The sequence below is a fragment of the Macrosteles quadrilineatus genome, unplaced genomic scaffold (assembly GCF_028750875.1).
Source record: "Macrosteles quadrilineatus isolate MER2022 unplaced genomic scaffold, UCM_ALF_1.0 Scaffold_2__2_contigs__length_208266976, whole genome shotgun sequence".
NCBI classification, from domain to species: domain Eukaryota; kingdom Metazoa; phylum Arthropoda; class Insecta; order Hemiptera; family Cicadellidae; genus Macrosteles; species Macrosteles quadrilineatus.
This window is the reverse complement of record NW_026542595.1, coordinates 78,698,881-78,715,292: the sequence shown is the minus strand read 5'-3', so window position 1 is coordinate 78,715,292 and position 16,412 is coordinate 78,698,881. Positions and strand designations below refer to the sequence as shown.

General features: G+C 37.4%; 1 protein-coding gene across 3 annotated transcripts in view; it reads left to right on the top strand.

Annotated features, from left to right (window-relative positions):
• The window catches only part of LOC128985074 (paired box protein Pax-6-like), an 85,292-nt gene extending 75,290 nt beyond the window's left edge, over positions 1 to 10,002 (top strand). For all 3 annotated transcript variants that reach the window (XM_054404451.1, XM_054404450.1, XM_054404449.1), the window contains 3 exons: positions 1,992 to 2,194; positions 5,672 to 5,904; positions 9,837 to 10,002. In XM_054404451.1, coding sequence (XP_054260426.1) covers positions 1,992 to 2,194; positions 5,672 to 5,904; positions 9,837 to 9,934 — 534 coding nt within the window. In that variant the 3' untranslated portion in view covers positions 9,935 to 10,002. The remainder of the gene's footprint in view (positions 1 to 1,991; positions 2,195 to 5,671; positions 5,905 to 9,836) is intronic.
• The last annotated feature ends 6,410 nt before the right edge of the window (positions 10,003 to 16,412 follow it).

Genomic DNA, 16,412 nt, shown 5'->3' with positions numbered 1-16,412 from the left:
GTCTCGATTAGGGGCAGAGGCAATAAAAGAAAACAATATCGTTAGGTCTGAGGGCGGGTAGACCTGCTCGGCCCTCGTAATGACCTAGGGGGAGGGGTTGGGAGGGAGAGGGGCATATGGCGACCGGCCAATCGGATTCCGCGTGAGCGAGCACAAAACAAATCAATTATCATAACAGTGGAGCAGATCAGAACAGGCAGCGTGTAGTAGACAGTGGAGAGACGGTCGATGAGATAAGGTAGAGACTGAACATGTAGTAGTACAACACAGAATATGATAAGTTAGATGCTGAATAAGGATTATACTACAGAGACAACGGAAACCATGATAAGATAAACATCAAAACATGTAGTGGGTGATAGAGGCGACGGACAATGTGATAAGCTAAAGGCTGGACATCTTGTGATGTCTGGACAATGTGATAAGGTAGGGGACAGGAGAAATATAGGTAGGTGATGAGACAATAGACAATGTTATAAGGAAAATGACACACACATGCAATAACAATAGAGGGACACGGAAGTAGACAAGATAACTTGAATGTTAGTCACACGCACACGGTAAACAATAGAGACTACAACAATGTGACAAGGAAATGATTACACATAGGGACTCAGTGGACAAGGTACCAAACCCTACATACCTCTAATAAAAAAATATACCTGTATTTCATATAGAGTATCTCTTTGATCTGTAGGATCTCTTTACCTAACCGTCGACACATTTCATTTTTACTTTGATTACTTTAAAAAGTTGTAAATTGGACACATTCCACAGGCACTGCTGCTGAATGTAAATATATTTCCACGGATTCTTTTTACTTGACATACTCCGTGCAAAATCCCATATATCTTGAAAATCAAGGATAAATAAAGTATAAAAAATAAACAGAGAAGCCGCAGAGGACATACGGAGCCGCGGGTGATGGGGGGAGGGGAGGGGCGAAATACATCGACCAATCAGCTTCCGCCTCGCTGCACACGGACCAATCGCCGCCGCCGCTGACGCTCTCTCTCTTTATCTGTATCTCTCCCTTGCACGCCAAGGATATATCACACCTTGCCTTGGAAGACCCACTTTTATTGACATCGAATTATTGATTTCCTTCAGTGGTCTTGTTCTTTACTTTACTTCAGAGAAAAGTAAAAAAATCTGTATTATAATTTTAATACTTGGGGAGTTATTTTCAAAATATTGAAAAATGTAACAAGGTTATTTGAAAATTTAGTTTCTGTTAAATCAAGTGAAAAAGTTTCAATTGGGGACAAAAAAGTAAACATTCTCAAAGTAGGGTCCTAAAGTGGATAAAAAAACATGGAGCATAAAGCGTGAATCGAATAGAGAAGTCAAATAACAATGCCGCGAAAGGTTACAGACCAATGACGCGAACAAAATGAGTAAAACCCTCCAAATAAACACACTCTTGGTAATCACAAAGTCAAAGTTTTGAGAACCCCGCAGAATTTGAGTCAAGTTTTCAAACCATTATTTATGTAATAATTTGTAGGAACAGGATGCTGCTGGCAAAAGAAACTATTACAGACCTATAGTATTTAGGTCCACTTTCCCAAATGTCTAATTGTTGGTGATCTATGATTAAATGGCCGTTGAAGGATCAGATCACCTGAACTGATTGATAATGGATTACATTAACCAAGCGCTACATTACATTGACATCTTCTGTAACATCTAGCCGCTAGGTACTTGTATGGTTTGAAGGTGGAGCGCAACACCATGATTGTGATGTTTCAATAAATCAACAACGTTCATAGAGACTGTTCTAGGACTCTGGAGTTGGGATTGACGTGGAAGGATTTACAGTGGTTGATGTAGCTGGGTTGGTATATAAGTAAGTTACGGTATTATGATAAGATGCGGTTGGGGAAGTAGGGCTGGAGAACTGTTGCAGCATCTCGCAGAAACGGCCACAGACAAGACCTTTGACGTTGGTCGAGTCACCTTTGATGACGAAAAGTGTTTGATGTTTACAGGTGTGGTTCAGCAACAGACGAGCCAAGTGGCGACGCGAGGAGAAGCTACGTAACCAGAGGAGAGGTGGCGACCCTGTGACGACCAGTGCTGGTAGTCCCCCGGCCCCTGGTACACCACGGCTACCAGTCAACTCCGGAGCGCCCTTCAACTCCATGTACTCCTCCATCCCTCAGCCCATCGCCACCATGGCCGACACTTACAAGTGAGTAACCTCTAGAGCTAAAGTATTGCTACCTCAAAGGTATGACCGAGACAAAAAGGAGATAATTCAATATGATAGTGGTAGTTGTAGCATTCACTTTTGGTTACTGAAGCAGGCATCTCATCTATATAAGCAAACTGTAACTAGTTGTGCATACGAATTAAACATAACTGAGCCTAACAGAGTGCACTAGTGTCAAAATAATATCTTCTCCCTTAGTTTTTGACGGTACGATGGTTTGTGTATTAAGAATTTATACGGAAATGATATGGTTTATAATTTGCTGTATTCTCAAACTGACTATACATTTACATAAGAATGGAATGTCTACTTCTGTGAATTGACAACGCCTGCTGCAAAAGGTTGAACCGTCTTTCCATCTGGTACGTAGTTCATAAGTCGACTAGTTCTTTCCTACACGATTTCCACACAGGGAGTTGTAGAAAATATATACGTAGAGTATTTAAGTGAATATAACACTACCAGACTTCTGATATACAATCCCCCATCATTCATTGAGCTCTACAAATTCAAAAATTATACTATTTTCAAAGTTGTGTAATAAACACTCGTCCACCAACTAAACGTATTTTCCTCCCGGCGGCGGACACAATCCACACTCAAGGATTTGCACACAATTTCCATCGGTGGCCTTTAATCAAGTGATGAGATCCACAACAGGTTTGTTCCCCGAGGTTACAGCGTATGTACAAACTGTCCTTTGATTGGTCAATGTTGGTAATACTACAACTGAACAACGCAGTACGCGGCTGTCAAAAGTATGGAAATGTGCTGCAAGCGAACACATGCGACTGCACAGCTGTTTGTGGCTATGATGGCGAGTGTGTTACTGTAGTGGGCGAACTACAGTTATCAGCTCTCGCGGCCCAAAACTCAACTTTTGTAAATATGGTGGGATCGAACTCGTCCCGCTAGTTAGAAGTAAAGACACTAACCACTAATCTGACAACATACGTAATACACACATATTGCGAGTAAAACGTCTACTAAGTAGAACTCTTTATACCTAAATATGAACTGAAAACCCGTAGACCTTAAGTTTCCGATTATTACCAAAGGAACGTGTTTTTTTTTTTGGAAATTGTAAAAAAGAAGGTAGAATGAAATAACCCAATAAATTATTACCACTTAGGCCTACCTGAAAAAAAAATACTTTTTATCTTTAAAATGTGGTGAAATTGCATTTTATTTCTAAAATCGATTACGGATGTCTAAATACCTCATACAGTAGATTTAAGTAGCCAATTGTTTCCTTCTTTGCCCCTCCCCGTTGCAAAGCACAGATATAGCGGATAGTAAATTAATAAATGTGAGAAAAATCAAACTAAAAATCGTAAAATACAAACTAAAAAGTGTAGGCCTAATCCTAAATCCCTGATTTGGACGAAGGAACATGCTTTTGGAAGGGGTAAAAAGTAAAACACAAGCTGGAATAAAATAAAATGCAGAGAAAATCCCGGAGAAGTAAGCCACTGGGTGGGAAGGGAAGGGGTGTAATCCCGCCATTATTTTAATGCCCAGTTCCGGGATTAGTGCGAGGTCCCGAGAGATGTCGTTGCTGTCAAGTGACCGCCGCCACTGCTGCGCTCTTGAGGCGGAAGCAGACAGATTAAGCGTCCCCGAGAATAAATACTGCATCGCATTCACCTCTACTTTTGTTTTTAAAAATGCCGCCATTTGCCTTTATCCTATGACGTCACTCGCCTTTGTCATAAACCCTAGAGATGGCGTTCTCGGAGTACTTTTAGGAATCCGTTCCTGAACCGAATCAATACTTGTAGTTTTTTAGTACGTGGATTTCAACGGAAGTAACATTTTCCTAAATCGTTTTAATGATCTATGATGTAATAAAATGCTTTTCATAAAAAAATGTGTTGGTTAATTTGTAACATATACGATGTCCTTACTTGAAGTAATTTTTGGGTCAAACATGAATTAGGTATATTAGTTGTTAGTACGAATACAATATGAAGGAATACAATTAACCTATTGCGTCATAAAAAGGGGTTTCCCACAACGTTCAACTAACAATCATACACAGATACAGTGAATTTAAAGCAATTTCATTGATAAAAACAATATGAAGGAATACAATTAACCTATTGCGTCATAAAAAGGGGTTTCCCACAACGTTCAACTAACAATCATACACAGATACAGTGAATTTAAAGCAATTTCATTGATAAAAATTAAACTTAAACTATGTTTGATAATATTTGCGTTTTGCAGTGATTTGTATTATTTCACACAAATTTTAAAATCTGAAACATAATAAAACTAGATAATCATAATTTAATTCCATTACTGAACCGTTTCTTGTAAAAAATAAACGTTGAACAAACTTTAACAGAAAATTATTGTGCCGAAATCTATCAATAATTTAAAACAGTGATATACAATCACTTTTCAAACGGAACATATTTTGTTCCTTATTGTTACGAGTCTTCCAGTATCGCTCTTCAAGATTAAAACTAATATTATAAAAACGCAACATTTTCCCCTTGGAAGCACCATATTGCTTTGAAAAAGATTGTTAAACGAGCAAACGTTAAATTATACTTTCACTGATAACGCACAGAAGGTTTTCACTTGTCCGCGCTTTGTAGTTTTATGTGACGCGACGCCTGCAATAGTCGCGCAGCAATATGAATACTGCGTCTGATTTGCCTAGCGTAGTTTGTACGGCGCTGAGAGGGTAACGCTAGATACAAGCTTATTTTTATCTTGTAAATAGATCTAGGAATCTAGCATGGTTTTTATTTCAACTAACTACTTAGAATGAAGCGTAATTTGTTATATATTATTTTTACAGCATCTATTTTATTATTTGTACGACATATAGTGTAAATTATTATTTTTACAACATACTGTACTCATTATTTTTCAATCTTTTTCGTACTCATGGACACAACTTATCTTCTCTATGACTCTAACGTATTGCATTTTGTTTGGGAATATCATTGATAAATTCCAAGGTTAGGGTTTACTATCAATTATGAAATTGAAGAAAAACATTAAGTAAGAAGTAAAAAGTATTTTTTTAAATAAACTTATTTTTTTGGTTGGCTGGTCCAATGGGTAGGGAATAAAAGCATGCAAAAATGTCGTTCCCTAGTCTGTAGTTAGAACCCAGGAACTCTGTCCTAAGGGTTCAAATTACAATCCACCCAATTAACAATGGCTTTACACATTGTGAAATTTCAGTAACTCAGGATTCTTAACTAGGTATTTTTATTGTGTTAGCGTTATTATACAAATATCATAAGATACGTCGCCCAACATTTTTTGAAAACTCTATATTCATACAGTAACTATTTATAAAGTAAATTAGAATGGTGATTATTTTTGAACAAATCCATGGTTGATGATGATAGCCCAATTAACGACTTCCCTTAAAAAAAAGCTATATGAGAATTTATATTTACCCTGAAAATAAAGATGAAGTTTCTGTTACAGTGGCATGTCCAGCAACTTGTCCAGTAGTTGTCTTCAGCAGGCCAGAGAGCACCACAGTGGCTACCCTTACATGTTCCACGACCCTCTACACTCCCTCACATCCAGCTACAACCACTCCAGGGTGGGCAACCCCGCGGTCGCTCACCAGGGGACGGTTGGCACCACTCATCCTGGCACGTACCATAGCTCTGCTGGCGCGTCCCCGCCTGTCAGCAGCACCGGCTCTCACACAGGTAAATAAAATTCATCACTGTGTTGAATTAACGAGATACTTCTGACTACGAGATTGTGTCAATAATAAGTGATAATGACAATTTTTTAACGGAGATGGCAGCAAGTTATAGAGCGGAGGCTGGCGTTTACCTTACCCCCCCTCCCCCCCCGGTGGGAATTTTCGACATATACATTTTTTTGTTTGTATTGACATGTACTTTAAGGTTTTAGGTGTTTGCCACTTGTGAATTACAGCATGTTCTGGAAAACACGAAAATATCATGAATATATATATTTTAAAAAATGGTTTTTCTTTAGTGAGTTCGTTTGGCTCTACAACCCGACCGATTTTCATGATTGAGGTCTCAAATTGAAGGTATTAACGCACAGATTTCACATCAAGCATCGGCATATAGTTGCCTACAGTCCCACTCGGCTTATACGTAAACAACATTTTTTCCCATGTATTTCTTATGGGAGTTAAATTTGGTTTTTCTATTCCGAGTTCGTTTGGCGCTTCTACCCACCCGATTTTCATGATTGAGGTCTCAAATTGAAGGTATGCACGCACAGATTTCACATCAAGCATCAGTATATATTTATCGACAGTCCCACTCGGCTTATACGTAAATTAAATTTACCCCCCATGTATTTCTAAAGGGAGTTAAATTTGTTTTTTTTTCTTTTCCGAGTTTCTTTGGCTCTTCTACACGTCCGATCTTCATGATTGAGGTCTTAAATTGGTAGTATGCACACATATATTTCACATCAAGCATCATCGTATATTTATCTACTTTATTACTTGACCAAAAAACATAGGTTTGATATATTTTTTAATTCGTATTTCAATTTAAATTGTACAGTATTTTACCATTTGTAATTATATAACCCTATATATTTTGGTCTAAGAACCTTCAGTGAAATACCGGCTTGCATTTAAGATATTAGTTATTCAAATCGGACGGTTTTCAAGCAAACGCAAGGTGATCATCCAACATAAAAAAAAAAAATGATAAGGTTTTTCTATGATTGAATATCAATAGCACCAGTATTGTTAACGTTTTTTTATATGTTTTAGACTCAAAATAATCAGTCAATTATAGGCTTTAATTTGAGCTATTGATCATTTGAATCAGTTAAGTTTAAGATACTGTATTACACAATCAAAAATAATAAATTTGATTATTTCTCGGATATGATATTTATTTTAACGCCGCAGTGCAGCATGGGTCCTTTAGTATAGATTTTTTAGTTTGATTTGATTTGATTAGTTGATTCCTGTGCGTAGGACGGGCCCACAGCAAGTTAGAATTTTAAAATGCAAGTATGGTGAAGTCATCAGATTGTTCTCAGTGACATGCAAGCAAATGAAATGAAACGAAGTGAGCAAAGTATTTTGCAAGTACTGTACTTGATGCTTTTGAACAATGCATTATTCTGCTTGAAGTTGAAAACCGTGATCAGAATTCCTAGATGTTCTGTTTATCAGCTAGAAGACCTGTACCCGAATTGGTGGAAGACAATTTACTCAATGTAGATAATCTAGAGAAAGCTGCATGCAAACAGATTAGTTGAGATAAGAGCAATAAAAAATATTTTTCTGGAGTTTTACTGCTGTCCCAGGAACGTGATATTAACATTGAGAAACTGATGACATACCCATTAGATCCAGTACCATGGGCATCAGCCACTGTCGATGGATGCCCAACCAAAACAGAAAAGGCCAAACTGCTCCATGCTTTGGAGAACAAGGGTATAGACGAACCTCTCAAGATTGAAGAATGTATGTATGTAATTGACGGTATGGCTTACTTTTAGGTTCTTACTAATATTCCAGAAACCTCTGGTGAACTAGCACAGATTGCCTTCAGCTGTTTTCCGAAATTCAGCAGGATATACTTTATTACGGATACCAATTTAGATGTATCTATTAAAAACATTGAAAGAGAGAAGGGGATTTGGAGAAACGTTTTTGTGAGAGGTCCAAAATCAAGATCCCATGGAATTGGAAAAATCCTAGCTAATGGTAAAAATAAGGAACAACGGGTTAACCTGCTAAATAATGAATGGTCTCAGCACAAATATGCATAAATGCAAACAAGCTTCAATACACGTTTCTAGGGTAATGTAAGGTTCTTTTTGGTGATATTTTGAAATTCACCCCCCACCCACAAACAGGGTTGCTAAGAGTAACTTAAATTTTTTTAAAGGCAACCCATATCAATCAGCACATTATTTTAAAGAGATTTAAACAAGAAAATTACTGTCGCAAATCCGACTTTGATATGAGGAAAACAAAGTTTTAGACGTTAATTTAACTGGAACCTTACATTCCAGTAAAAATTACGTCTAAAATTTCTCAATAAAATTTATTTAATTTAAATAGAATCTCTTAAAATCTATTTCCTAGACGTACTCGTTAAATCTAATGTTATTTAAATAGATTTAATTGAAAATCAATTCAGGCCAATTGCCAGAAATCCGCATTGCCTGCAGGTTTGCTGCAGCGGGGGTATTTTATTAACTTTTTTTATTTTCATTTAAAGCCTTTGAATACATACTAAAGAAGTCCATAAAAAAATATTGCACCAGTAATTAACGCAGGCTACCCTTTTGTAATTTAAATAAAACAGTTTTTAAATTTAACAGTTGTTTTTCTTTATTTTCCGGAATACGCTGTAATTTAAAAGAGGCAATCAACTGAATTCTTAATCTGGTAGGTAATACCAACAAAAAAAAGTATAAGTCATAAATTCCCACGGGGGGGGAGGGTTTCATATTGGTGGCTCATGGTCTATTAGATAACATCATCCAACTATTTGGACACATGTACAAAGAGGCAAAACAACTTTTAGAATAGACACAAGTTGTCTTTGCCTATTTACATGTTTTGCCCTCGCTGAGGTTTTAAACTCGGTTTGACGTCCAAGAGTATAAATCAGGAGGTTTGTTTTCATTTAGTTTATTTTTTTTTTTTTGAGCAAGCATTGTAGTCTCAAGCAGTGCTCTTGCTTCCCTCTTCACCTGATCAACATTGCCTCCTCTTGTCACCAACTTGTGTCATCTGTGAATAGCAACTACTGTCCAACAACTCATTGATGAGTATCAGGAAAAGTAGAGGTCCCAGGACAGAGCCCTGAGGATTACCATGAACACCACCCTCACTGCTAGCGGAATGTCCCTCGCCAAAGGCACAATTTTCCGATTACTAGTTAGCTAAAAAGTGTTCAAAGCTCAATTATTGTAATTCTATATGACTTCAGTTTACTAAGCAGGATGTCGTGTAAGACACAATCAAATGCGCAGCTCAGATCACAGAGTGCAACAGCTGATAGTTCCCTAGATTTAAAAACATTAGTTATTCTTGAAGCCCAAGATAGAACTGCAGTTTTTGTTGAACACCCTCTTCTAAAGCCATGTTGGGAATCATTTTAAAGATTGTTTGACTCAAAGTAGCTGCAGAGTTGAGTCTTTATTGCAGTTTTGATGACCTTAGACAGCACCAGTAGCACTGATATGGATCTGTAATTATTGAGTTCTACGGCCTTGCCTTTCTTGTAAACTGGAACAGACCTCAATATCTTGAAGGATTTCCACAATCTCTCAGGCAATTGTTTAAAACTGAATAATAACACCTTCTAGATGAGGGAAAAGTGATTTTGTTCACCACAAATTACAGGACATTATAGGAAACACCGTGGATGTCTAACCCTTTGGAGTTTTTAAATTCTGATTTGTTTTACTACGCTGCCCTAAATTCTAAAAGTTGATGAACTGTGACTGAATGACCTATTGACCTACCTATATATTTTAATAACTGCTCTATTGGTACTATATGAATGGAAATCTCTCATATTGTAATACCTTCAATATGGTGGTTTCCCATACATAGATACAACACAGAAGATAATTTTAATTTTCTGATACTGATAAGTTTCCTGTCTTGTTATAGGGGTAATATCGGCTGGAGTGTCAGTCCCAGTACAGATCCCCAGCCAGGCCAGTGTTACTGACCACATTTCCTCCAACTACTGGCCGAGACTTCAGTGATCTCAGCTGTTCGGGTTCCCAGGGACCCGACTGATGCTGGATCACGGCTCTCCTCCGTCGTCGCTGACACCCACACCTGCCAACCTTCAACCATGAACTTTGAGTTTCAACTGGTGAACTGTTTGAAAAAAGCTCACTTCAGTTTGTTTTATTTCATATTGGTGAATATAGTGTCTATATTTTTACAAAATAATTCTTCATTGAATTGAATATAGTATGTTTCATATAAAACCAACAATTGGCTATTCGTACAGAACTGATTATTATTTTTATTTTGTAATATTATACTTTTTTAGTTTAAATTCAGTTGGCCAAGTATCTGAAACTGAATTGTGTTAATCTTACTAAATGGCCATGTAATATTTTTTAAATAAGCATTTAAAATGCCGAACAACCATTAAATTACTTTACAACAACTGTTTTCTTTAAGACAAGAAAAATACATAGAAATAAATTATTTTTTTTTGTTTAAGGTAAATGTGATGTAGTTTTGGTAAATTACCGACCAATTTTAAGTTATACATAGTAAAAAATGTAATCAACAGAGTTTATCTAAACAATATCTTTGTTTCTAAAGAAGTTGTATACCAAAATACCTGCGTACACAAATAAATGTTATATCTCAAAAGTATACACAGTAATTATTTACAGTTTTTAACTCAGAATGTATATTTTTTCAAAATAATACGAGTGACTTTGATAAATGTACTGTCTTTTCCTTGTTGAGCAAGTTTGAGTTTGGACTTTACGATTCCATTGGACAAATCTAAAATTTGTTAGCAATAATAAATTAGTGCAATCGTTGTGTTCCACTATTGGTCAGTAAATCGGTCTTTGTGATTCGCAATAATTGACCAGCTGATCAATGTGCAATGACGGATACAGGGTTAGTTTCCGTATCAGCCACTAGGAGCGCTAGTGAAGTAGTCAGTGTTTACATAACTGTAGCATCCACTAACTGCTGTTTACTCCGTGTAAATATTATTTTACATAGTGAATCGTGTTCAGCGCCTAGTCCATACAGTTCGGACTATCGAATAAATGTTTTATATAACTGTGTGAATAGCCCTAAACTGGATGTCGTGAATGGTGCATAGTGTATTTGAAGCTATTTTTTGACGATGTATCAATTATTGATTGTAATTATGTAGTTAGTTTGTGTAAAGAATACAAAAGAATTCATTATGATCTCTGTAGATTTATTCGCATAATTTTACATCGTCTTAGTTGTTATAAAATTGTGATCAACTCGATTTATTGTAAAAATGTCAAAACTAATTCTAGCCTATAGCTTAGTTTAGGAACATTTTTGTTAAACAAATTGATTATTTTAGTGTCTTGTGAAAACTGTATTCTACAGGAGCTCCAATAATTTGTACCATACAAAGTTTACAATGTTTAATTATAGCCAAATTCATATCTGTATATAGTGTTTTATTTTAGTCCCCAATGGTAAAATGCAATTATAGAAAAACTATTTGAAAATCCACCATAAAAGATTGTTTAAATTGTGGTGCTTCATCTAGGGAGTATTTTAGTTTGATGTTCTTAGGAATTTCCTTTTGTCATTCCCCTATGGGTCTTCCACAGACATTATAAACTCTAGAATTGCATACAAAAAAATATTACAGAGTTTATCCCACATAGTATAGCCTATCTGAAGTATGCCTACTCTCTGAAACCTGCAAAATGTTTTACAGTATAATAGGGCGGGAACACTCTGCTGGATGTCACACTGTGTAACACTGTAACACTGTGGAAACTCTGCTTTTTACACATTTATACCACGTGTTAGTCAGTTTTTAGACTAAGGTAAGCGTTCCCAAACTGGAAAATTTACGAATACACCTCACCACTGATAAAAAACATTACCACAGTGTTAAAAATGCTGTAGTTCCTTAAAATATAAAGGCCCCTGGTTCGATTCCTAGCGAGTTTGATTCTAGTCACAGATGCCAAATAATTAATTGTCATCGTTAGCTATCCAATTGATTTCATCAAACTAAGATCAATGTTATTAAAAAAAAAAAAACATGGTTTGGACCATTCCCTCACAAAAACGTTTAAAAAATACCAATAACATTGAAACGGAAAATAAATTATAAAAAATAAAATAAGAAAGATTTTCTAGGCTGAATGACAATATTGTACAAAGTGATGGAGTCGGACAGGAGTGGCCACAAAGTGTGTGGACAGCCATTTTATTAGTTTGATGCACCAACCAGACCTCTGGCCGACACAATTAATTAGTGGTGTTTTACAAATGTTCGCTTTGTCCATCATAATTAAATAAACTCACCTGCTCTCCTACCACCACATCAAACTGTATTGTATCAGAAATCAACAAGCGATTTCGACATTGACAATTGATCAATTTCAAAACATGTACCAAAATAGGTAACATTTATTTTTTTATATTAACATATTGATCTGTTGTTCAAAGTAATTCCCCTTTTCTAAAGAGATTTTTTTATATAATCATAGGGATTATTGACTAGAGTACCATAAAAATGATTTAAATATCATTATCATCAAAAGACAAGGACATTATTGTGCCTTTTAAATATATAAAAGGCAAAGCCCTCACTGACTGACTGACTCACTCACTCACTCACTCATCATCACTAATTCTCCCACTTCCCATTTACCTAGGAAGCTATAATTCGGTACACCGATTTTTTGGGCATTAAATAAGAAAACTAAGTACTTTTTGTTGTAAACGGGCTTTCGGGCTCTGCCCCAGTGGCTCTGGAGTTTCCCATGTCAGCCTTATGATTTTTCATATTTAAAAGGAATTTCTTAACAGCTGTTTCAATTAAACAAGTTAGTTCTGTTCTATGATGTTCAATAGCATTAAAGTTACAAGGATTGCCAACAGGGTGCAGCACTATTATTTTTTAAATTTATGACTACAGCCAATTTGCAACCAAAAGGTGAGTTAGCGTAGCGAACGAACTAACCTGAAGGCAAGTGAGCGGAGCGAACGAGCTCCAACCTAAAGGTGAGTGAGCGTAGCGAACAAACTTCAATCAGGATGTGATTGAGCAATGCGAACGAGCTCACTTGTGAAGTTAAACGGGTCAAAGCCTGCGGGTACAGCTAGTCTGAATATGAATGAGTGAAGAATGGGTCCTACAAAGGGCCAACAAAAGGACTGAGATTTCTTATGAAGCCTTGTTTACTCACTGGTTTGGTATACGGACCGGCTGTAGCAATTTTGTTATTCAAAAACTCTAGAACCTTGTGAATGAGCCAGTCACAGATTGTTCTGAAGTGAAATTTGTAATATCACTTGACTTAAAATACATTCTTTGTATTGTCGTCATTTCAATGAAAAGTGTCAAAGTATTTTTTTTTTTTTTTTGTAACTATGGTACAAAAAAAATTCAGAAAAAGCAGATGCCGGGGCTCAACACGCCAGCCAGCTGCACCGGGCTCAACACGTCTTTAGCGCGGGGTGCACCGGGCTCAACTCGCCTCTAGTATCTGGTGCACTGGGCTCAATACACCTCTAGTGTGGCCAGTGCGGGGTTGCTGGGGCTCAACACGCCTCTCGACTGCACCGGGCTCAGCACGCCTCTAGTGCGGGAGGCATCGGGCTCAACACGCCTTTAGTGCAGGCTTAACTGCACTGGGCTCAACACGCCTCTAGTGCGTACCCCACCGGTCTGGAGTCCCCCAAGGATGCTCCTTATATACGGTCGGAAAGTGTTTTGAGGATGGGGGAAGGTACTCAGAGTACCTGGTCCCCAGCGAAAGTCCTGAACACTTTTCCCTTAGTACTTTCCTTGAGTAATTTTCCCTGGGAGAATTCACTGGGCACCTTTTCTGGTACTTTGATGTTTTTATTAAGTGTTTTTCCCTATCCCTTGGTCTTCCAAAACACTCCTTTACAATGTCTATGAATGCAGATGAACAAAAACGTTTATTTTGAAGATCTTCCTTGATTACATTCACTATTATTCACTATTATTTCACTTGATTATGCACTAGCTCGATGGTGGCATGACTCGACTGAACCCAAACTGGTGAAAAGGAAATAATTCTCTTTCATCGACTATAATTTGGAGTCTTTGTAAAAAAAGTTTTTCAAAAACTTTAGAAACGACGTGAAAAAGAGATATAGGCCGATATGAGGATGGTTTATATTTAAAGGTTTACCAAGTTTTGGAATAACAACAATTTGTGAAACCTTTCCACTGTATTGGGAAGTACTCAAGTAAAAAAAAAAACATGCATTGAAAAGTACTGTATGGAACACTACGGTATACCTTTTCTTGGCAGCTTCAACATTCAACCTGTTATCAGACCATGACCAGGAGATTTTTGTAGCTTAAATCGTCTTTTATTACTTTAGCTACATCAGATGCTGTAAATAATGTTATTAGTAAATCAATTTGATTTGGCAAATCGAGGAATTCCAAAATTTGCTGTTCAACATTCAAATTTATACAGGGTGAGGAAATGAAAGCGCCCCAATTTATAAAAATGGTACTAACTCAATAATATTCACCCTATGGACATAAATAGCACATCAAAACACAACTTATCTTTTCAAAGTCATTTGTCCATTTCTTGAAAACAAAATCCTGCAAGTGACAAAGTCTGCAAAATCTACTTGACATTCCTTTTTAGTCACTTGAAAAGTCCATCAAATACTCCTCCAGCATTTCTTCAGGAATCACTTTAGTTTTTGGACAACTCTTAGCTTCGGTCCAAGCAAATCTGTGGGGCGACTTTAAAAACATTGAACTTTAAGTAGCTTATAAGAATACCCCCCCCCCAAAAAAAAAAGAGCCAACGTAAAGCGTTCAACAACGAAAGCTTGCTGGCAACTCTCTTTGGACTTCGAGTTACTGTGACTCGCACTCTTTCAACATTTGCTGGTGTACAAAGGGTTTTGCGGCACCCACCGATTATTTTTAAGGTTTAAGTTGTTATCCTAAATAATTTTACCCATTTTACCATTGTTTTCCAATCTGGAACTGCGCCATGTTTGAGGTTTTAAAAGACAGAAATAACAAGAAACAAATTAACTGTAAACAAAATTCGACCCCTGCAGTGCACTGGACGAAATTAAAAATAAAATTGGCATTAGCGTCTGTGGTCTTAGCAGCACTGCCACCATGGCCAACTTTAACTTCAGGCCGCGGCCTGGCAACGTTGCAAGTAGTGTTGCCTAGCCCCAGACGTCCTATAAGATAACATGGCAAACAGGTGACACAAGCTCACCAGCTTCACGTATATTCATTTAAATTTAAATTTGTGAAGATAAATTAATGAAAAGCTTGAAAATAAAACATAGAATTGAAACCCAAAACAATGTGTAAATTGAAAATCTATTTTAGTACATTAAATTAGAGTCAATATTTTCATAGCCAAGTAACCAGCTTTTGTATTCTTAAAAAATATACAAATTACTAGCTGTACCCGCGGGCTTTGCCCCGTTTAACTTCATAAGTGAGCTCGTTCGCATGGCTCAATCACGTCCTGGTTGAAGTTCGTTCGCTACGCTCACTCACTTTTAGGTTGGAGCTCGTTCGCTGCGCTCACTTGCCCTCAGGTTAGCTCGTTCGCTACGCTAACTTGCCTCCAGATTGAAATTCGTTCGCTACGCTCACTCACCTTTTGGTTGCAGATTAGCTGTTGTCATAAATGTAAAAGAAATAACAGTGCTGCTACCTGTTGGTAATCCTTGTAACTTTAATGCTATTGAAACATCATAGAACAGAAACAACATGTTTAATTGAAACAGCTGTTAGATTCATTAATTCCATTTAAATATGATTACTCATAAGATTAACATGGGAAACTCCAGAGCCACTGGGGCGGAGCCCGAGAGTCCGAACAGAATAAAAATAGCTTAGTTTTCCTATTTAATGCCTAAAGAATCAGTGTACCAAATTTCAGCTTCCTAGGTAAATGGGAAGTAAGAGAATTAGTGATGAGTGAGTCAGTCAGTGAGGGCTTTGCCTTTTATATATATAGATAGCCTACCACTAGCCGCCTCCAAACAAATCAGCTGTTACAACCCTACTTGCGATGCTGCTGCTTTCGAATACCGCGGCCTGGAGTTAAAGGTGGCTGTGACTGCCACTGTGTGAGAGAATTGCGAGATGTGTTAGCCGCCATCTACTGGCTGAGGGATAAAGTCTTAGACTCCTCTTATGCCGAGTTTTCCTAGGCGCGGAAGTGGAGAGCGGAGAGAGGAACGCGGAATACGGAAAGTGGACTCCACTTGTCTAAGTAATTTAATGGTACTGTTTTCCTAGAAGCGGAGCGGAACACCATGTTAATCTCTTTTCCGCTCTCCGCGTTCCTCTCTGCGCTCTCCCCTTCCGCGCCTAGGAAACCCCAGCTTTTAGATGACTGCACTAACCTCATTTGCGACCAACATAACACAATTTTACAGCTTCTCGATTTTTAGGCAGAGGCATAGAGAGTTGCCTTGCCAGTGCAGTGCTACCTCCAGTTGTAT